The 22,613-nt window shown below is 45.5% G+C and overlaps 1 protein-coding gene across 2 annotated transcripts in view; it reads right to left on the bottom strand.

The window, feature by feature from the left end:
- The window catches only part of myot (myotilin), a 114,651-nt gene that overhangs the window by 43,162 nt on the left and 48,876 nt on the right, over positions 1-22,613 (bottom strand). For both annotated transcript variants that reach the window (XM_051934209.1, XM_028814523.2), the window contains exons 5-8: positions 22,326-22,467; positions 19,542-19,565; positions 14,490-14,609; positions 10,646-10,823 (exon numbers count right to left, since the gene is read on the bottom strand). In XM_051934209.1, coding sequence (XP_051790169.1) covers positions 10,646-10,823; positions 14,490-14,609; positions 19,542-19,565; positions 22,326-22,467 — 464 coding nt within the window. The remainder of the gene's footprint in view (positions 1-10,645; positions 10,824-14,489; positions 14,610-19,541; positions 19,566-22,325; positions 22,468-22,613) is intronic.

Raw genomic sequence — 22,613 nt, forward strand, 5'->3', positions numbered from 1 at the left:
AAATGCAAAGACTCCTCCGTGGAATGAAACGAAATGGGCGGCGAGTTACCGTGCGGCCAAAGTAAAGTGCCGTAAAGGAAACAGGATTGTTAAAAGTGTGAAAGTATTTTAAAAAGCGCCCTTCATTGTCTCATAATACGGATTAAAAAAAAAAAAAATCCGTCACGCAAGGGGCAGGATTACGGAACTGGCTTCGGTTATTTATTCGCGTCACAAATGTCCTCGTTTTTCCACTTTGTTTTCTTCCCGGACAGGACACCCTTACTCACGCCGGTTCACTTTACAGTATCGCCGTATAGGTGGATAGGAGACCCCCACCACCGAAATAAACGGCGACAGTGAATCCTCCATGTAAGCCGCTCTTTGACTTCCTATACAATTAACATCGCCCACTACTTCTCGATTCTTTTATGTTGGAAGTTTCGCAGAATTTGCGGAAAACCACAACAATTGTTTTAGTACTCGGGAAGCAGAAATAGAAAAACCACAATAAAGCTCGTCGGGCGTCAATGAGCGCGTTTTAGAAGTTGGGACTTTCGGTCTTTGCACGCACGGCAAATCCGCGCAATTCAAGTGGATTTACTGGGCAAACTTGGCAGGCGCGTTGGCGACCTCTCAGCACTCAAAAAAAAAAAAATACGAGGCGGGGTGGGGGATCAAACCGAAGCTTTTTCAGTCCCACGGTGCCTTTCCTTCAGGAACAGATCAGTTTACTGAGATTTACGAACCGACGCACAAAGTTAATTAACAAATCTCAACTGTTTAGTCAGTTCCGAGAAACGAAAAACAACGACACGCATCATTACTGAAACATTTGGGTATAAAAGACGAATCTGCTTCGGATAATAATCAACTTTTATTTTAAAAGACTCCCACCTTCTTTAGAGCTAACTGTGTGACGAGGCATTCGAAAAACATAAACACACAAATGAACTTACCGAAGTTCAACTAACAGCTTCTTTTAGATCGGCAGCCAAAACAACTCGACTTCCCGGCAGGTGAAACCGAACTGAGAGCTGCTGCGGAACCCCAGGCAACACTTCTTATTTAGCGCGGCGTGACGTAGACACACGCGTGACACGCCCCGCCCCTCCCCACAACTCCGGGTGAATCGAACAGGGGGGCAGACTGACAAAGCGAGACGCGCATCACGCAGCCTTTCTTTTCATTTTTTCTCTTTTCTTTTCTTCAGTGTCCCAAAACGTCAACTCGATGTTTTAGATCTTCTACAGACTGACCGTTTGTCTACTTCAAGTTCAAGCTTATTGTCATGTGCGTCCAGTGCAATGCAGTTCTGAAATGTCTCTTTAGAGCAGTCATCATTCAGAAGTGGCTTAACAGTGAAAGCGTTCACTATTAACACCAGCACTGCTTATTTATTTAAACTTGGTGTTTATTTATTTTTCCCATTGATGCATTCCCTTCCTGACTATACATGCAAGTGTAGGTTCACAAGGAGCCACGCCATGCATGGACACTGAATTACATAATTCACACTCGTACTGTTGGGATGTACAATGAAAACTAAAGTACCCGGAGAAAAACTCACAGCAACACAGAGAGGTCATTCAAACTCCACACTGAACAACAGCCAGGCAGGAATCTAAGCCCAGACCGCTGGATCTGTGTGGCAGCAGCACTCACCAGTTAATAGGATTTTTGTCTCATCGTTATCGATTTTAAAATTAGAGCCCAGAGACAGAGACAAAAATACAGGCGACAAGAAACATGGCATGTCTCAAATGATGCCAAGCAATACCTCTTCTCTGCCAAAAGGGCACAGTACACATAAGCCGGGGTGGGCTTTATTCAGGCTTATCAGATTACAGAACGGCAAAGAGGGCTCTTGTTTCAAAGTCCAAGGCAGACGTAGAGAGGGACAACGAGTGACGGGCGCCCTCTACTGGGCCTTCAGTTCGAACGCGACACGCTAAGATGTGTGTTTCTCTTACCTGGCACGTTCCGCTTAAAGTTTTCTGCATGTTCAAAGGATTCCTGTGCCCACTGATAATCGTGACAAGTGACCTTCCTACCTGCCTACCTGTCTATTATATAGTGCCTTCAGTATCTTGTTGATAGTGACCTTCATGTCTGTTTGTCAAAGAGTGCCCTCCCTATCTATCTAATATATAGCGCCTTTCACATTATCTATCTGTCTGTCTATCTGTTATATAGTGAATCTATCTATCTATCTATCTATCTATCTATCTATCTATCTATCTATCTATCTATCTATCTATCTATCTATCTATCTATCTATCTATCTATCTATCTATCTATCTATCTAACACATGAAGGTGATGGGGGTGACAGAGCAAGATGACGAGGACAGGAAGATATGGAAGAAGATGATCCGCTGTGGCAACCTCTAACGGGAGCAGCCGAAAGAAGAAGAAGAAGAAGGGAAGCGGTTTGAGCTCCTCGCATCCCCAAGGCTGGACTTTATTCCACCACAGGTACGGCGGACTAATGAGGCTTTTACCATCCCATCCTCTCTCTTGTGGCCAAGACGGCGGAGGAGACACCGTAAACAAAAGCGGGGCAGAAGGAGTGGCCTACGTGCTAGGCTACATGTTAACCCATACAGACCGGCTCTTCCTAGTCTCTTCCTCACTAATGCCAGGTCTCTCGCCAATAAGATGGACGAGATTCAGCTGAGGATCACCTCACGTAGGGTGGACAGTTGTGTGGCAATTATTACCGAGACCTGGCTGGATAATAACATCCGAGACGCTGTGGTGGAGCTAGAGGGGTGCACTCTGTTCCGGGCAGACAGGACTGCAGCTTCCGCTAAATGTAAAGGTGGAGGGCTGGCGCTGGACATTAATAAATCCTGGTCTACAGCTACAAACATTATTGGAACTGCTCCCCCAAGTTGGAATATCTGGCAGTGAAATGCGGACCACTCTAGACAGTAAGAGAGTTCTCCTCCATCCTGATAGTGGCTGTTTATATCCCACCGCGAGCTAATGCTAAATTAGCATTGGAAGAGCTGTACTGCCTGATTAGCAGACAAATGAATGCCAATCCAGACGCGGCTGTGATGGTGGCTGGTGACGTTAATCATGTAGAATTAACAGCAGTGCTTCCCAAATTTCGAGGATTTATAAAAACTTTCCAACTAGGGACAATATCATTCTGGATCAAGTTTATTGCAACATCCCAGGAGCATACAAGGCTGTAGCAGCCCCACATCTGGGCATGTCGGACCACATCGCAGTGGAGCCTATACTCCCATGATCTGCAAGATGAGACCGACTACCAGAACAGCACAGGTATGGACTGAGGAGGCATCTTCAGCATAACAGGACTGTGTTGAGCATACTGACTGGGGAGTGTTCAGATCTTGAGGGATACACGTCATCTGTCCTCTCCTATGTGCAGTTCTGTGCTGATGCTAACTTGCCCACAAAGACCTTTAGGGTGTTTCCAAATCAGAAACCGTGGCTGGACAGTACGGTGAGGTCCCTGCTTAAAGCCCGGGATGCTGCATATAGCTCAGGCGACAGGCTGGCATATAGGAAAGCCCGAAAAAAACTAAAAAATGGAAGAAACCTGGCAAAATACAGAAACAAGTAGCGTATTGAGGAGCGTATTGGATAACAACGACCCACAGAACATGTGGAGAGGCTTAAAGACCATAATGGATTATAAGCGCAGTGATCAGCAGGTCAGCCATGACCCTAGTCTCCCTGACACCTTGAACAGTTTCTTTGCACACTTTGATGCATCGAGCAGCAGGGAGACTGCACATCTGGAGGAGCAGCGTCAGCCTCTAGTCCTGCAACTACACCAGGTGAGGTCCACCCTGAGGAGGATCAACACCAACAGAGCTGCAGGACCAGATAAGGTGTCAGGTAAGACACTGAAAATATGTGCTGATCAGTTGGCAGGAGTCTTTCTGGACAACTTGCAATGGTCCCTGTCTTCCTCAAATCCTCCACTATTGTGCCAGTGCCTAAAAAATCAACTGTCACCTGCCTTAATGATTACCGCCCTGTGGCTCTGACCCCAGTAATAATGAAGTGCTTTGAGAGAATCCTCCTAAAGTACATCAAGGATGCCATCCCTGCTGGATTTGACAACCATCAGTTCGACTACTGGAGGAACAGATCGACAGAGGATGGCTTCTCAATGGCACTTCACACAGCCATGACTCATCTGCAGTGCCCTAATACTTATGTTAGGATGCCATTCATCGATTTTAGTTCAGCGTTTAACACCGTAATCCCAGACAAGCTGGTACAAAAGCTTCATAATCTGGGTCTGTCCACATCGTTGTGTCTCTGGATCAGGGACTTTCTCACCAACAGGCCTCAGGTGGTTAGAGTTGGAGATCGTACATCAGCCACACTGGTTCTGAACACAGGCACGCCACAGGGTTGTGTGCTCAGCCCAGCACTCTTCACGTTATTTATGCATGATTGCTCTGCCATCCATGCCACAAATATGGTTGTGAAGATTGCAGATGATACGACTGTGGTGGGTCTCATATCAGACAATGATGAGACTCACTACAGAGAGGAGATACAACACCTAGCACTATGGTGCTCAGCCAACAACCTCATCTTGAACACCAGCAAGACCAAAGAGATCATTGTAGACTATAGGAGGTCCAGAAGAACAGAACATGCTCCTATATTCATACGTGAGAAGGCTGTAATGTGTGTGGACAATAGCAAGTTCTTGGGTATCCACATCACATCGGATCTGACCTGGTCTTTGAACACATCTCACCTAGTAAAGAAGGTCCAACAAAGACTCTTCTTCCTCAGGAAGATGAGACATGCTGGATTCTCCTCTTGGCTGCTCACAAACTTCTACAGATCTGCTATAGAAAGCAAGTATGACAGTGTGGTACGGCAGCTGCACAGCACAGGACAGGAAGGACTTGGCAAGGGTGGTGAGAACAGCACAGGGGATCGTGGGAAGTCCTCTCCTAGACTTGGACTCTGTATATGCTGGAAGGGTGCAGAAGAGGGCCAAATGTATAGCTGTGGATCTCGCCCATCCAGGAAATGGACTGTTTGTACCACAGAAACATAAAAACATGTCCCAGCAGACTGAAAGACAGCGTTTTCCCCAAAGCTATGAAGTCCATCTGCCCCTGCTGATACCCACACACATACTGTACGTCTACCCCTAACCTGGCCCCCTGTAGACGTGAACACACACTTTCCCTCATAATCAAACACACACACTTGTATTCCTCCCCTGCAGACCCACACACACAGATCATTGGTCTCTGCAGGTTTACTACCTCAGGAAAAGTCTGAACGTGATGATGTTTTATTGCTGCTGTCGTTAATATTTATTATGTTTATTATTTTATTTATAGTGTATTGTGTATTTTAAGTATTCTGCCTTGAAGCCGAGTCCCACCAACAAAAATTTACGTTATGTGTATGCATAATGACAATAAAGAATTCTATCTATCTATCTATTATATAGTGCCTTTAACATCTATCTATCCATCTGTCTATCTTGACCAGCTGCATCACCATGTGGTACGGCAACACTACTGCTATGATAGATAGATAGATAGATAGATAGATAGATAGATAGATAGATAGATAGATAGATAGATAGATAGATAGATAGATAGATAGATAGATAGGAAAAGCACTATATAATAAATAGATAGATGTGAAAGGCACTATATAACTGATAGATACATAGATATGAAAGGCACTATATAACTGATAGATAGATAGATAGATAGATAGATAGATAGATAGATGTGAAAGGCACTATATAACTGATAGATAGATAGATAGATAGATAGATAGATAGATGTGAAAGGCACTATATAGCTGATAGATAGATAGATAGATAGATAGATAGATAGATAGATAGATAGATAGATAGATAGATAGATAGATAGATAGATAGATAGATACTTTATTAATCCCAAGGGGAAATTCACATACTCAAGCAGCAGCATATTGATAAAAACAATATTAAATTAAAGAGTGATAACAATGCAGGTATAATAGACAATAACTTTGTATAATGTTAACGTTTCAATCCCCTGAAACCCCCCCGGGTGGACCTGAAGAGTCACATAGTGTGAGGGAGGACCGATCTCCTCAGTCTGTCAGTGGAGCTGCTCCTCTGTCTGGAGATGATCCTGTTCAGTGGCTCCAGTGGATTCTCCATGATTGACAGGAGTCTGCTCAGCGCCCGTCGCTCTGCCACAGATGTCAAACTGTCCAGCTCCATACCTACAATAGAGCCTGCCTTCCTCACCAGTTTTCCTCCCACAGTCCAAAGACATGCAGGTTAGGTGCATTGGTGTTCCTAAAATTGTCCCTAGTGTGTGCTTGGTGTGTGTGTGTGTGTGTGCCCTGCGGTGGGCTGGCGCCCTGCCTGGGGTTTATTCCTGCCTTGCACCCAATGCTAGCTGGGTTAGGCTCCAGCAGATCCCCATGACCCTGTTAAGGAGTAAGCTAGTTAGAAAATGATGATGATGATGATAATAATACAACAATTATAAACCTTTTTTGCAGATTTGTATGAAGTAGGCACAGACAGGCATCATCAGTCACTCAGGGTCACAGGGGGTGTCAGTGAAAGTAACTTTATAGCACCTTTCCACAGTGCAGATTGTGGGTTTGAGGGGCTTCAAGCCAAGTGCAGTGGTCTTTATATTTCTGTAGCAGTAGCACTGCCAGGCATAGTGGCTCACTCGTCACCACATAGAGAGTTAATGACAGGGACAGACTCAGAGAAACCAGTAATTTTATATAGTGCCTCCTCAAACTGAAAGTAGCCAAAACGGCATTGAAAAGAGAAGCACAAGGAGTTCCATGTTTCTTTAGCAGTCGTGCTGTGAGGCAGTGTGGGTTACTGTCGATAATCAATGTTGAAGATGAACTTTTGTATAGCGCCTTTGCATAATACTTATTGCTCTCATGGGATTTACAAATGAAACCAGGTGATTTCCACAACTCCTTGCCTGCAGTGCTGTCAGCAAAAGTAGCTAACTTGTGACCACAGAGAATGAATGATGGGAACTGACCCGGAGATATCGGTCATTTTATATAGTGCCTTTCCATCGTGAATGCTGGTTTCCTCTCACCATCCAAAAATAATGCAGTTTAGATGAATTGGCAATGCCAAATTGGCCCTAGTGTGTGTGTCTGTCCTGCAATGAACTGACGCCTTGTTCAGGTTTGTTCCTGCTTTGCGCTCTATATTAGCTGAGATAGGCTCCAGCACCCCCACCCCCACATTAAACAGGTAAGGATGATGACATGACATAGTACAGTATAACCACCTCAGTATTTCTATATTTAGGGTATTGGCAGATCATGTGACTTGTTCAAGTCAAATAGGAAATCAATAATGAGAGACAAACCGGTGACATCACACTAAACACCTCAGCCACTAGGGGGCCACATTGCATTACTTTTACATTCTAAGAAATCGCAAGATGCTGTCCCAGGGAATTCGTGGAGCACAAGGGCACATGACAATATGAACCAATCATGTTGAAGAAGGGCCTTTACATAATACACATTGCCCCAAGGGGTATGAACAGAGAAGTGCAGTAATTACCATACAGTACTTTGATTGCGCAAAGCGGATCACACAGAGAGTCACCTGAAGAAATCAGTAACTTTATATAGTGCCTTTCCATAAGAAACATTTCCTTAATGGGATGTACAAGTGATGTGCATTGATTTCCGGATTTCTCTCTGTCAGGTGGAATGTCTTACTTGCATTCACACAGTGAGTCAATGAAGGGACTGACTTGGAGGAATCCTTAACATTATATAGCGCCTTTGCCTAGTAAAGCTTCAACACTTCTGTCTCCATATTTCTATATTTACAGTCTTGGAAGATCATGTGACTTGTTCAGGGCAAACCAGAAATCGACAAGGTTGGTGAATCAATGACATCACACATAACACCTCAGCCACTAGGGGGCCACACTGCGTTACTTCTCCATTCTAAGAAATGGCAGACACTATCCAGGTGAGTCCATGGAACACCAGGGCATGTGGCATCAATTCACATGATAATCTGAACCATTTTTGTCTAACAAGCGCATTTCCGTAACACACATTGCCCTTAGGTGGACTGAAAAGTGAAGCGGCAGCTGCCATATTGTTTTAGAGGCAAAGTGGCACACCAGAGAGCCAATGAAGAGGGTGGCCTGGAGAACTGGTGACTTTATACTGAATTGAGTGAGTTGAGTGAGAATTGCGTGAGCACTGCGCTAATGAGATTTATAATTGAGATTGGGCGATTTCCATATTTGTCAAGCTGTAGTCAGGGTTATCTTAACAGCATCATAGCCCCCGGGCAGAGTAGTGTGCTGGGACCCCTGTTTTGATAGCAAAACAGAATTATATATAGGCATCAGAAATATCGTGGGCCCCTACGCTTCTGGGGCCCCCCAGCCAGGGCCCATTGAGCCCATACATTAAGACAGCCCTGGGCCTGGAGTGCCGTCAGGTGAAGGGACTGGCTGGGAGAACTGGTGACTTTATATAGTGCCTTTCTGTAGTAAATGCAATCTCTGCAAGCTTCACAGGTCCAATACAATTCTCTCTGTATTTCTAAATTTTGATCCCTAGGGGGTCTAAATTGCCAAGTGGGCCAGTGACCTCTCACTTCAGCCACTAGGGGGCCACACTTTGTTCCTTCCACATCCTAAGTTACCCGGGGGGTGGGGTGAGTGTTTACACCACGTGTACATGGCATCACTTCAAAACATAATTTGGACCAATCATGTCGAAGCAGTGCACTACATTCAAGTTGCTCAGTTGTTATATAGCGCCTTTGCACTGCCACACACATCCGCATGCGAGGCAGATAAAGGGGCTGAATGAGAGTAATTCCATGCCAGACCAGGGGGTGGCAGAGTGCACTAACTCTTTCTCTCATTTCTCTGCAGACCAGTTACAGGAAATCCCGCCTGGTCACGATGATGTCACTTCCAGTTCTGACAGCAATAATGCCACTTCCAGTTCTGGGTCCAATGCTGCAGCTTCTGGTTCCGGCCCCACTGATGACATCACTTCCTCAGCTCTCCTTTAAAGCTGCTATCTTTGTGCTATCGAGTCAGTTCTGTTGTGGACTCCAGTCTGTACACATCTGTACAGTTATTAATATCCATTTTGCAGCCAGGAATAATATATGGGTGGCTGCCCCCAAACCTTTTTGTAGCTCTTTTTGTCTTGTGTGTGACAGGACTCATTTATGGAGTTGCTCTGTTTTTATATAGCGCCTTTGCACTCATTTGGCTTGGAGCACTAAACATTTTGTAACGTTAGTGTGGCTACTGGAAAACGGCTAAAAATCCTTGAAATAAAAAGTGCCATATGAGGTCACTGGGGGGTGGAGGGGTGGGGGGTCTCTACTCTGTTAAGTAAGCCAGGTGTGTGTGATGAGAGGTCTGTGCTGAAGTGTAGTTTTCAAATAAATAATTAAGACCCCGGTACGGGCATCGCTCTGGGGTTGATTGGAGTGCCTGGCCGATCGCACGCTCACGTGTAAATGCAAGCGGACCAATCAGGTGCCTCGTTCACACCTCGGAGCAGGCAGAAGAGCATCACACCTGCGCCCAATCAGGCCATACAGAAGGAGCCTGGTGGGCAGACTAGGGGGCTAGAGAGAGTGACGGCGAGCCGTGAGAGCAGGAGGGCGAGCTAGTGAGTGAGTGAGTGAATGAGTGAGTGGGTGGGATTCAGTGTGGGCGTCAGCCCCTCAGAGGAGCGAAGGATTGGCGTTCTACAGGCGGATTGTCCCCCTCCGTTATTTTTAGAGGAGCGTTTGCAATCGCGGTGGGGTCCCCCCCGAGGTATGCCAGAGGAGCGAGAAGGCAGACAGGAGGACAACTGACCCAGAGTGGCATGGCCGACGGCGATTGAGGCTGCCAAGACAGGGGGTGGTAGTGAGGACCCCGGCCAAAGGAGTTATGGGAGAGCTGGGAAGACAGAGACGGAGAGGACGGAGTTCTGCTGGGCTTGTCTGTGATCAGAGAAGGAACAACAAGGGCCTGGTGACTCTGTTTGATTTGCTTTTGATTTTAACTCACAGACTGTCACTGTTTTTAATGCCATTATTGATTGATTGATTGACTCTTTCAGTTGCTGCACCATTTGAACTTTTCGTTTGTTGGATCTTTAATAAAAACACCGACACTTAGGCACCAACCCCTCCCTGGCTGAATGCATGTGTCCTCATTTGCCCGGCTCATCTCGTCACACACAACTTTCGACGGTTGCGGGTTCAAGAGGCATGGAGCCAACCCGGATGGTCACTGTGCGATTTCTCTTAACTGCTAATCTGTCCCTTGTATGAAATGTAAGGCGCTTGAGCCCCTCCATCTTTTCTAAAATTTTCCTTCTCTACCAAATACGGTGCCCTTTACATGGAACCCCTCACACTTGTGCTGACCGTCAGCGCTGCTCTCCCACATCTGCAGGTTTCAGTAGAACGTTAGAATATCTGTGACGAGAACGGGCCACTCTGCCCATCAACCTCATCCATCCTGTTCTCATAGATTGTCCAAAATGACACCCAGTTGAGATTGGAGGGTCCCTAAAATTCCCACTCTCCACCACCCCGCTTGGTCATTTGTTCCACGTCTCTCTGGTTCTTTCTCTGCGGGGTGGAGATTTCACTGACCTACCTTGGGCTGGAGGACTGCAGGATGATCGTTCCTTCTTCCTCTTCGTCTTCCACATCATCAGGCCACTCAGGAGGAGGGATTCCCTTCGGGTCACACACAAATGAAGAGAATGGGTCGTCGGCTGGTGATTGGGGGCCAAGTTGCTGCTCATCATCTTCTGCCAGGACCTCCTGCAGGCCTGCAGACACAGAGACCAATCTGTGAATGGACGAATCATCTAGAGCAGGGGTTCTTGGCCCTCTTTTTTTTTTGAGTCATGGACCCCTTTAAGAGTCTGAAGAAAGCTATGGACCCCCTTCCCCAGGAATATTCACATAAACACAACTTTGCATGCAATGAATATAATGGACTTTATTTATTGACCGCCATATTTCTCACTCGTTATTTTTCTCACGAGTATGTAATTCACGCATTAGGTTTAGGTGAGATAAATACTTGCGAGAAAAATAATACACGAGAAAAATAATGGCGAGAGACGTAACACGCAAGAAAAATCAACAGTACTGGGCTGTATAGTGAATAGAAATGTTCATTTTTATCTGACCCTCATGGACCCCCTGAAACCCATCCACGGACCCCTTAGGTGGTCCTCGGACCTCAGGTTAAGAACCCCTGACCTAGAGTGTGGCTGTCCGGGACCCAGGTTTTCCACTGAAGTCTGGGCCATGGTTGGAAGGCTGAATGAACAACAGCTCAGTGGATCTGTGGAGCAGTGCAATGGCCTCATGAGTCACATGACTTCTCACCGCCGCTCAAAGGAGACTTTGGATTTGCTGCCTGACATGTGACCTCCATACATGGAGAATCCATCCATAAGTGTGCTTATTGTAGTCGCTGTATTATCAATCTGAGGTCACAGTGAAGTCAAACCCAAATGCCCAGAAGGGGGCGCCACACTCACTCCTCACTTCACTGTCACTGTCAGTGGTCTTCAGCTGACGCAGCAAAGTGCCACCTAAAGAAATTCATTGACATTCCCGCCATGAACGTATGAGACCCTGGCCAGGGTAGCGACCAATGAATGAGTGGTTGGTCTTTAGTTCAGACGTTTGATCTCACAACATCTAAAGTGTTTGGATTTTTCAAAGGTTCCCGATTGCTTTGCCTTTTTGAGTTTCAAGTTTGGGTTCTGGCTTACGTTCCCTTTTGATGACAAGTTTTGGCTCCCAATTTTGTTTTTTAGTATTGGGTGGCATGGTGGCGCAGTGCCTCGCCTCGCAGTAAGGAGACCAGAGTTTACATGCCAGCTCCTCCCTTTGTGGACTGTGCATGTTCTCCCTGTGTCTGTGTGGGCTTCACAACATGCAGGTGTGTGTGTGTTTGCCCCTTGATGGCCTGCTGCCTGGTCCAGGGTTTATTCCTGCCTCGTGCCCTATGATGGCCGGGATGGGCTCCAGCCCCCTAACCCACCACAGCTGGTCTGGATTGGGTGGGTTAGAAAATGAGATGACGTGACCTCCTGTTTCCACCTGCCGTCTGATCTCCTTGGTGGCACTTTCACCACCTGCATTTGTTCTTTTCAGGACCACCCTTAAAACTTTAGAGGGTACACCACCCACCAGACAGCCCTTTGCTAGACTTCTAGCACAGAAACGGTGCTGCCGAGACCACTGGGGGGTTACCTGCACCATGATCTATAGGTTCAAGGTCAGTCGTGTTTTGATGGTGCCAGCTGCTCCTGTGGCACTTTGTGCCCGCCAGTGCTGCATGGGGCAGAGACCGTTTGAGTGAAGTCCCAAAGACGTGGCATTATCTGTTTGGCACCTGCTTCTGTGCCGTAACATGGTGTTCTCGTATTTTGGGACTGGCGCTGTGAACGACATGTTCTAATTCATGGCACAAACAAGGCCGGATTAGCAGCAATTAAAGCACCTCGCTGGCACTACTGAATGAGCTGTCCAACAACGAGCCACTCTAGTGAGCTGGCACACTTGTGCTGCATTTATTTTTTGATATACTCAGTTAATCCCTGAGGGGAAGTTGTCTTTTCTCCTGACCTTTGGGGGGGTCAGAGCCGTTGTACAGATTTAAGGGTCTTGCTCAATGCCCCATTGGCGAATTTATGTGTACTTGAAGGGCGTACAGTGGATACAGAAAGTATTGAGATCCCTTCACAGTCTGCACATGTGTAGATGTTATGTTTTTGGTCATCAAATAACCCATAGTGACAAAGTGACAACATGTTGTCAGAAAGGTTTGTAAATGTATTCAAAAATCAAACCATGAAAACTCTCATTTATAGAAGTATTCAGACTCTGTGGAAGCCCCTTTGCAAGCCATTCCAGCCTCAAGTCTGCTTGATGAAGTCCCTATAAGCTTGGCACACCTGGAATGGGGTCACTGATCCCAAATCTTCCTGACAGATCCTCTCCAGCTCCGTTAGATTGGATGGGAAGCTTCTGCCAACTGGTACCTTCAGGTCTCTCACATGGGCTCTGGCTGGGCCACCTAATGACACTCAGAGACTTGTCACTCCAGTGTTGTGTCTTCTGTGTGGCTTTGTGTCATTGAGCCATCGGCCCAGTCTGAGAGGTGCTCTCTGAAGGTGGGTTTCTTCAAGGACCACTCTTTGACTGGCTGCATTCGTTCCTGGCTGCATGAGCAGTGCCAGGTCTTCACCAGACTTCTCCTTTGAATCATTTTATTGTTCTCCCAGAATCCTTTGCCTTCAGCTCCACCATAAACACCTTATTCATGGAGACATTCGTCCTGCAGACAAGTCCCCCCATCTCAGAACAGGACTTGTGAAGCTCACCATTGAGTTCTTGACCACTTCATTGACTGAGGGTCCATCTTGCTTAGTTAATCAGTTTGGCCAACTCTAGGAAGACTATCTATCTATCTCTATCTATCTACTGTATAGATAGATAGAATATGAAAAACACTATATAACAGATAGATAGATAGAGTAGATAGATAGATAGTGAAAGGCACTATATAACGGATAGATAGATAGATAGATAGATAGATAGATAGATAGATAGATAGATAGATAGATAGATAGATAGATAGATAGATAGATAGATAGATAGTGAAAGGCACTATATAACGCATAGATAAATAGATAGATAGATAGATAGATAGATAGATAGATAGATAGATAGATAGATAGATAGATAGATAGATAGATAGATAGATAGATAGATAGATAGATAGATAGATAGATGCCTGGAAGGACTAGGAAAGGGACTATACCTCCCCGGACCACGAGAGGGCAGCCGCCCTGGTTAGTATGGGGGCCATGGGAACCGAGATTGGAAGCTCAACCCTATTGCGGCCCGTGGCCACTGCCACGGGTCACCTGGAGGATCTTAGAGCCCTGGAAACCAGCATTTTCGCCACACTGAGAAGTACTGCCAGAAGTTCATCGGAGGAACCTGGATCACGTCCGGGTGGAGATAAAAGGGGACCGCCTTCCTACGAACAAGAGAGCTGGAGTTGGGTGGAAGAAGGCAACACTCAGGAGTGAGTAGGAAAGGCGGCCCAAGGAGGACCAGTGAAAGGCCAAGGAGCAAAGGGTGTTTGGTGCTGGAGCACTGTGTGTGTGTGTGGGACTTGGACTTTGGGGACCTCGTCAATAAAACATGTTAAGAACTGTTTGTGTCCGGGCTGTTATCTCACACATTATATCATAGATGTGAAAGGCACTATATAATAAATACTGTAGATAGATAGACACATAGGCAGGTATAGCCTTATCTATCTCTCTGTCTATCATATAGTGCCTTGTATTTCTATCTATGTATCTGTCCATTCTACATATTCATTCCCATCAGTACAAGGGGTGATGCACAGACACCCCCCCCCCCCCCCCCCCACCATTGCTCCCAGCCCCACCACTCACCAGAGTAGACCTCGAGCAGTGAGCTGCAGGACACGATGCCATACTGGTTCCTGGCTACACACTTGAACATCCCGGAGTCTTCTGGGAAGGCCTCAGTAATGACCAGCGTGCAGACCTCCTCTAGAGAGAAGAGAAACACAACAGAGAGCATAAACAAGTGGAGCCGAGAAGCCAAGACAAAGAACGGCTGGTGGAGATGATCCGTCCTCACTTTCCCAAACACACATCGGTTGGACTGCTGCCACAAGCGGCGTACTGAACAGTCGGTTCTGGATCATCCGACCTCCTGGAAATGAAAAGCATGGCATGTGGCCGGCATGCCCAGAGAGAGATGGCATTGTTAAAGCTCCTCTTGGTTTGCAGGCCTGAGGAGACCCTGATTGGGTTTATTGGGCGAGCTGCCTTTAAGGGTTGTATGGCTGCTGTGCACCCAGTGTGTCGAACCCCCCCCATTTTTCTCTGTGTTGATTCCATATATAAACAGTCAGGTATACCACATGCTGTGTGCCCGCTCTCTTGCATTTAGATCAGGCACTGAGACGGAGTACAAAGCTACAAAGTACGGAGTAAGAAAAGCCATCACAGCAGCCAAGAGGCAGTACAGGGAGAAGCTGGACTCTGGACGTATGTGGCAGGGCCTACAGCACATCACAGACTACAGGACCACCACCAGCACAATCAGCTCCACTGACAGTCTGCCGGATGATCTCAACACTTTCTACACTCGCTTTGAGACATCCAGCAACAGCACAGAGTGGAGGCACACACACACACACACCCGGACCACCCAACCTAACGGTCCCTTCAGATCAGGTACACAAAGCACTAAGGAAGATCAACCCCCGTAAGGCAGCAGGACCAGACAACATCCCGGGCGGGCTCTCAGAGCATGTCCCAACGAGCTGGCTGATGTTCTTTGCTTCATCTTCAACCTTTCCATCAGTCAGAGCATCATTCGGTCCTGCTTTAAGACTACAATCATCGTCCCCCTTGCTAAAAAAAAGCCCACCCACCTGCCCGAATGATTACAGGCCGGTAGCACTCACTCCAATCATCATGAAGTGCTTTGAGAGAGTGGTGCTGGGTCACATTTGGAGCAGCATACCGGACACTCTGGACACCCTGCAGTATGCCAACCGGCCCAACAGGTGCACCTCAGATGCCACACTGTGAATTTACCCTTGGGATTAATAAAGTATCTATATATCCATCTATAGTGAGAAAAATGACTACAAGACATTGAGAAGGGTTGGGGCAGCCAAACGTATAATTGTTCCCGGCTGCAAAACTTATTCAACAACAAAGACATGTTCATTCAACTGAGTCCAAAACAGAACTGATTCTCTTCACATGAGATGGCAGCTTTAAAGGCCAGTAAAGGAAGTGATGTCATCAATACCGGAACCGGAAGTGACGTCATTGGCTGCCCCAGAGCCGGGCGGGATTTCCCTAGAATGGTCTGCAAAAAATCAAGAGGGAAAATTAGTGCACTTCGCCACCTCCTGGTCTGGCATGGAATCACATGTGTTCAAGCCCTTTAGTTGTCTCCTAAACACACGTGTGTGACAATATCCATCTATTATATAGTGCCTTTCATATCTATCTATCTATTATATAGTGCCTTTCATATCTATCTATCTATTATATAGTGCCTTTCATATCTATCTATTATATAGTGCCTTTCATATCTATCTATCCATCCATTATATAGTGCCTTTAATATCTATCTATCTATCTATCTATCTATCTATCTATCTATTACATTGTGCCTTTCATATCTATCTATCTATCTATCTATTATATAGTGCCTTTCATATCTATCTATTTATTATATAGTGCCTTTCATATCTATCTATTATATAGTGCCTTTCATATCTATCTATCTATCCATTATATAGTGCCTTTAATTTCTATCTATCTATCTATCTATCTATCTATCTATCTATCTATTATATAGTGCCTTTCATATCTATCTATCTGTCTATTATATAGTGCCTTTCATATCTATCTATTTATCTATCTATCTATTATATAGTGCCTTTCATATCTATCTATTATATAGTGCCTTTCATATCTATCTAGCTATCCATTATATAGTGCCTTTAATTTCTATCTATCTATCCATCCATTATATAGTGCCTTTAATATCTATCTATCTATTATATAGTGCCTTTCATATCTATCTATTTATTATATAGTGCCTTTCATATCTATCTATTATATAGTGCCTTTCATATCTATCTATCCATTATATAGTGCCTTTAATTTCTATCTATCTATCCATCCATTATATAGTGCCTTTAATATCTATCTATCTATTATATAGTGCCTTTCATATCTATCTATTTATTATATAGTGCCTTTCATATCTATCTATTATATAGTGCCTTTCATATCTATCTATCCATTATATAGTGCCTTTAATTTCTATCTATCTATCCATCCATTATATAGTGCCTTTAATATCTATCTATCTATCTATTATATAGTGCCTTTCATATCTATCTATTTATTATATAGTGCCTTTCATATCTATCTATTATATAGTGCCTTTAATTTCTATCTATCTATCCATCCATTATATAGTGCCTTTAATATCTATCTATCTATTATATAGTGCCTTTCATATCTATCTATTTATTATATAGTGCCTTTCATATCTATCTATTATATAGTGCCTTTCATATCTATCTATCCATTATATAGTGCCTTTAATTTCTATCTATCTATCCATCCATTATATAGTGCCTTTAATATCTATCTATCTATTATATAGTGCCTTTCATATCTATCTATTTATTATATAGTGCCTTTCATATCTATCTATTATATAGTGCCTTTCATATCTATCTATCTATTATATAGTGCCTTTAATTTCTATCTATCTATCCATCCATTATATAGTGCCTTTAATATCTATCTATCTATCTATTATATAGTGCCTTTCATATCTATCTATTTATTATATAGTGCCTTTCATATCTATCTATTATATAGTGCCTTTCATATCTATCTATCCATTATATAGTGCCTTTAATTTCTATCTATCTATCCATCCATTATATAGTGCCTTTAATATCTATCTATCTATTATATAGTGCCTTTCATATCTATCTATTTATTATATAGTGCCTTTCATATCTATCTATTATATAGTGCCTTTCATATCTATCTATCCATTATATAGTGCCTTTAATTTCTATCTATCTATCCATCCATTATATAGTGCCTTTAATATCTATCTATCTATCTATTATATAGTGCCTTTCATATCTATCTATTTATTATATAGTGCCTTTCATATCTATCTATTATATAGTGCCTTTCATATCTATCTATCCATTATATAGTGCCTTTAATTTCTATCTATCTATCTATCCATCCATTATATAGTGCCTTTAATATCTATCTATCTATCTATCTATCTATCTATCTATCTATCTATCTATCTATCTATCTATCTATCTATCTATCTATCTATCTATCTATCTATCCCTCTCCCATCTGGAGAACAAAGACCCCTACATCAGGATGCTCTTTGTTGACTTAGGTGCTGCCTTTAACACGGTTATCCCCCATAAACTGTCTGCACTTGGCCTGCCCCCCACCCTCTGTGACTGGTTCCTAGACTTTCTGACTGGCAGGACCCCATTGGTAATAGGTCTTCAGCCACCATTTTCACAAACACAGGCACCCCCCAGGGATGCGTCCTCAGCCCCATCTGGTCTGGTCTGAAGAGGAGTTACAAGTGAAATGCAATAATTTCCAAGTGTTTTTTTTTAGCAATAGTTCGGCAAGTAGTGTGGCACATATATGATAACATACCGGAGTGACTGATGCATAGAAATTATTATAACTATATATGATGCCTTTCAATACAGAACTCTACTCCCAAATACAATTGCCGCTGTAGTTTGAGACGTCACGTGACTTTCTGCGCTCAGCCCGAAGCCAGTAGTGAGGGGTGACCCGGTGACGTCACAACGGTTTGCGGTTTCAGCCACAAGGGGGCACACTCTATTACTTCATCTCCACGTGAAGCTCTGGGCTCAAATTGCATACGACAACAATTAAAATAATAATATGAACCAATCATTTCTAAGCAGTGCTCGGTTCTGTTAATTTTAATACAGAAACTTTTAATAATAGAAAATCATCTCAGAGTTCTTTATGATGATAATAATAATAATAATAATAATAATGGGCAGCATGGTGGCTCCACAGACAGTCTGCCGGATGATCTCAGCCCCATCCTCTACACCCTGTTCACCCAGGACTGTGTTGCCTCCCACAAAGATAACATCATCCTAAAGTTCGCAGATGACACCGCAGTGATTGGACGCATCACTGGTGGGGATGAGGCGGCCTACAGGAGGGAGGTGGACAGCCTGGCGTCATGGTGTGAGGACAACAACCTCACCCTCGACACAGACAAGACAAAGGAGATGATAGTAGACATGAGGAAGGAGAGAAGACATCACCGGCCACTGTTCATCCGAGGGCTTGAAGTGGAGAGGGTGAGCAGCATTAAATACCTGGGTGTCTACATCAGTGAGGACCTCACTTGGACACTTAACACCACACAGCTGGTCAAGAGGGCTCAACAGCGGCTGGACTTTCTGAGGAGGCTGAGGAAGTTTGGTATGTCGACTAAGATCATCGTCAACTTCTACAGCTGCATTGTTGAGAGCGTCTTGACCAGCTGCATCACCGTGTGGTATGGCAACACTACTGCTATGGACTGCAAACGCCTGCAGAGAAGATCACCAGGACCCCACTGCCCTCTCTGTAGAGCATCTACAACTGCAGAGTCCGCAGGAGAACTGCCTCGATCCTCAGGGACCCCCAACATGAACTGTTCACACTTCTACCCTCAGGCAGGAGGTATAGAAGTTTGAAATGCAGGACTTCCAGGCTAAAGGACTCTTTCTTTCCCAAGGCCATTAGACTCCTAAATAACTGACTGGAGTTTCTAACCGTGGTGCGCCTCATTCTGTCTACTCACACAAGTGTATTTGACTTGATGTCAGAAGTAACGTAAGTGTGACTTACCGGGCACCGACGTAGAGCTGGCCTCTGAAACAAAGAGAGAGAGAGACAGACAGTGAGCACATCATTATCAGCATCGTTAAGGTCTCATCCAACCACCCTTCGATTCTCTGACCTGTCACCTTCCATCAGAGGCTCACGGGGACAAGAGGCTTTACACAAGGTGAGACCCAAGACAGGCCATCACTCCGCCACGGGGCACACGTGTGCACAGACTCACACGCACTCATAACAGACCACTTAGTCAGATGATCACGTCTTAGGAATTTGGGGGAAAGTGGGAAACTGAAAGAAATCTCCCCCCAAACAAAGGGAAGACATGGAGACTTCATGCTGACATTAGAGGGGCCATGAAACAGACCCTATAGGCCCGGGGGGGGGGGGGGGGCTGAGATACGGCACTCTGACTCAGGGGTCCATGTTTCTAGTCACTCCAGACAGGTCATACAGGAAATACGCATGAAGAAAGCTGCTGTCACTCACAGAAGACCACGCAACCCGACTTCTGTACAGCGCCAGCTTAAGGGTACATTGAGCCCCTAAGCAGATTTGGTTGCAAGTGCACTCCAAGATGGAGTCCCTCTTTTAGATCTGCACAGTTGGATCCATAACTTGGGTGATGGTTGAAGTGGTCCCTCTTGAAGATCACTGCGCTCGTGACCACATCTGAAATGACCACTGGGGGGAGCCCCTTGTAGATTGTCACACTCACAATCACATATAAAATTGACACGCAAGGTGGTGGTTGAGGTGGTTGCTGGGGGGGTTGGTGCCCCCTTGGCCATGGCGCCCATAGGCCGGTGCCTGCTTGGCCTATATCTAGAGCATATGTATCTTTGGGATTTGGGAAGAAAGTTAAAAGACCCCTAGAAATCCTGTGATGCAGCGTGTCGGGGGTCCATGGCGGTGCAATGTTTTCAAATCGGCGAGACTCAGGCTTTGTGTGCGTCAGAGGAAGGCAGTGCAGTCATTGGAGTGTTTAATGGGGGAACTGGCCGATCGCTTGTTCACGACATGGATGAACGAGATCAGCACAGTCATCCTTCATTGAGGCTCCGGGGGTCTTTAAGGGAGGCACCTACACTCATAGGGTGAAAATGGGGTCCGAGTAGAGAACAAAAGAGGGAGAAGACGCAAAACCAGAGAAGAGAAATTCTAAGGTAGAGAAAGTGCAGAATTGAGGGGTTGGGTTGGTGCACAGGAGAGGAGGCAGTGGGGGTCTGTGTAGCCCACTCTGATCAATAGGAGTGGAGCTTCAGGAACGGGTCGCTCTCGTTGAGCGTTTGAAGGAGCAGAACCAGCCGAGTGGCTCCAGGGGTCACGCCACGGATGCTGGAGGACGGAGGCTAGGGAGACGGAATCGGGCTTTGAGTGTCCCAGTGGTGACCAGCTGAGGTGGCTGGGATGGGTGCCTGAGAGAGGGGGGGTCCGTGTTCTCCAGCGTCTTGACTCTGCTGAGAAGACCCAGATGGTGAGCCGAGGAGACACGAGACACAGAGATAGAGAGAGAACCAATTCAGACCACGATCGACCGCACTGGTTTTGAGTATTGCTCGATTGATTTTAACTGTTTGTACGGAGGATTATTGATCAGAAGATATTTGCACCTCACGTTTTGAGCACTCATGTGACCTTTTGAATTAACACACTAAGGTCTTTTGCTCCAAGACTTGTCATTTGTGTCCTCATTCGCCATAGTCTTTCATGGTTATGACTATCGACATGCTGGGACATGGAAGAAGCCCAAGGCTGTGGGCACACTTAAGGGTACATTGTGCCCCTATGCATTGTGGGGTATCACAATCCCACAAAAATAAAAGGGAGAACATGTAAACTTCCCAATGACAGTTGTAAGAGATGGTCGGGCAGCCCAACCCAGCCAGGACGCCAATGAAACTGAAGCTTCTTTAGGGCACTGCCTCCCTCAAGAGTGTTAGATGGCAGCACCAGTGCACCATGGGACTTGGAGTTCTTTATCTCAGCCCAGTTGGGTACAGTGAGTGGTACCAAAGGGGAGCCGTTTGGCATGGGTTTTTTTCCCCACCTAACCCGCATGGGCAGAAGAGCAGAAGCACTTATGGGTTGGCCAACATAAGAGGACTTGCCAGCCTCCCAGGGATGAGTCGAGGTCGGGAGAGGAGAAGGACAACACTCTGCTGGGAGGAGTCGGAGGGACGTGTATTGGTGTATTGGCAGGGTCATATTGGGCTGTATGGAAGGAAGGAGTTATTGGAGGTCTTTTCATTAATAAACAGTGTTTGTTTGTACACAGGACAGTTTTGTCTGGGGTATTTGGGGTCTGTTGCGCCCCCTATTGGTCATGAAATGAGTCCAGGACCCTGGAGATGAGTGCGGCACTATTGTTATTATTGCTGTTGTGATGCCAACTTTAAAAGCTGTGATAATATTGCAGATGGCATAACACCACATTCTCAAACCCGCTTAACGTAGTTTAGCCTAATAGGATGCCAAAGCACATGCCCGCATCCACCAGGGTCAGTCACACACACACTGTCACTCACGCAGAGCCTGAGTCCTCACTTCACCTAACGTGTCATTCAGGATGCGGGAGAAAAACCAGGACACCCCGAGGGAAGCCCACACAGAAACTGGGAGATGATGAACCCAGAATGCAGTGCTCACCACACATGATATCACTGAATTAACGCTAAAATAATTTGATAGGATCCTGAAAGAGGAAATGCTCTGAGTGGCATTTCTGAAACAAGCAGCTCATGAAACAATAAAACCGCGTGCCCTCTTAATCGGAGCTGAAACGTGGCTTACTCTTTCGAAGGATGCGGAAGTCGGCGGAGTCCAAGATCTGCTCCTGTTCTCGATACCACAGCACTTGGAGAGGGGGGGTCCCGCGAATGCGGCACTCTAGCACCACCAGCTGGCCTTTCACGGTACTGACGTCATGCAGGCACTGTAAAGAGAAGTGAATGGCGTCAGGAGTCCGAAACACTTTTATCAGTTTAGAGGGCCCTTACTCTTCTAAGTGCAACTCGTCGCCTCTCAGCGGTGGAAAGATTAGTCAGTAGAAATAAACGCCTTATCTGTTGACACAATGCA

The sequence above is a fragment of the Erpetoichthys calabaricus genome, chromosome 11 (genome assembly GCF_900747795.2).
Source record: "Erpetoichthys calabaricus chromosome 11, fErpCal1.3, whole genome shotgun sequence".
In the NCBI taxonomy this organism is placed as follows: Eukaryota; Metazoa; Chordata; class Cladistia; order Polypteriformes; family Polypteridae; genus Erpetoichthys; species Erpetoichthys calabaricus.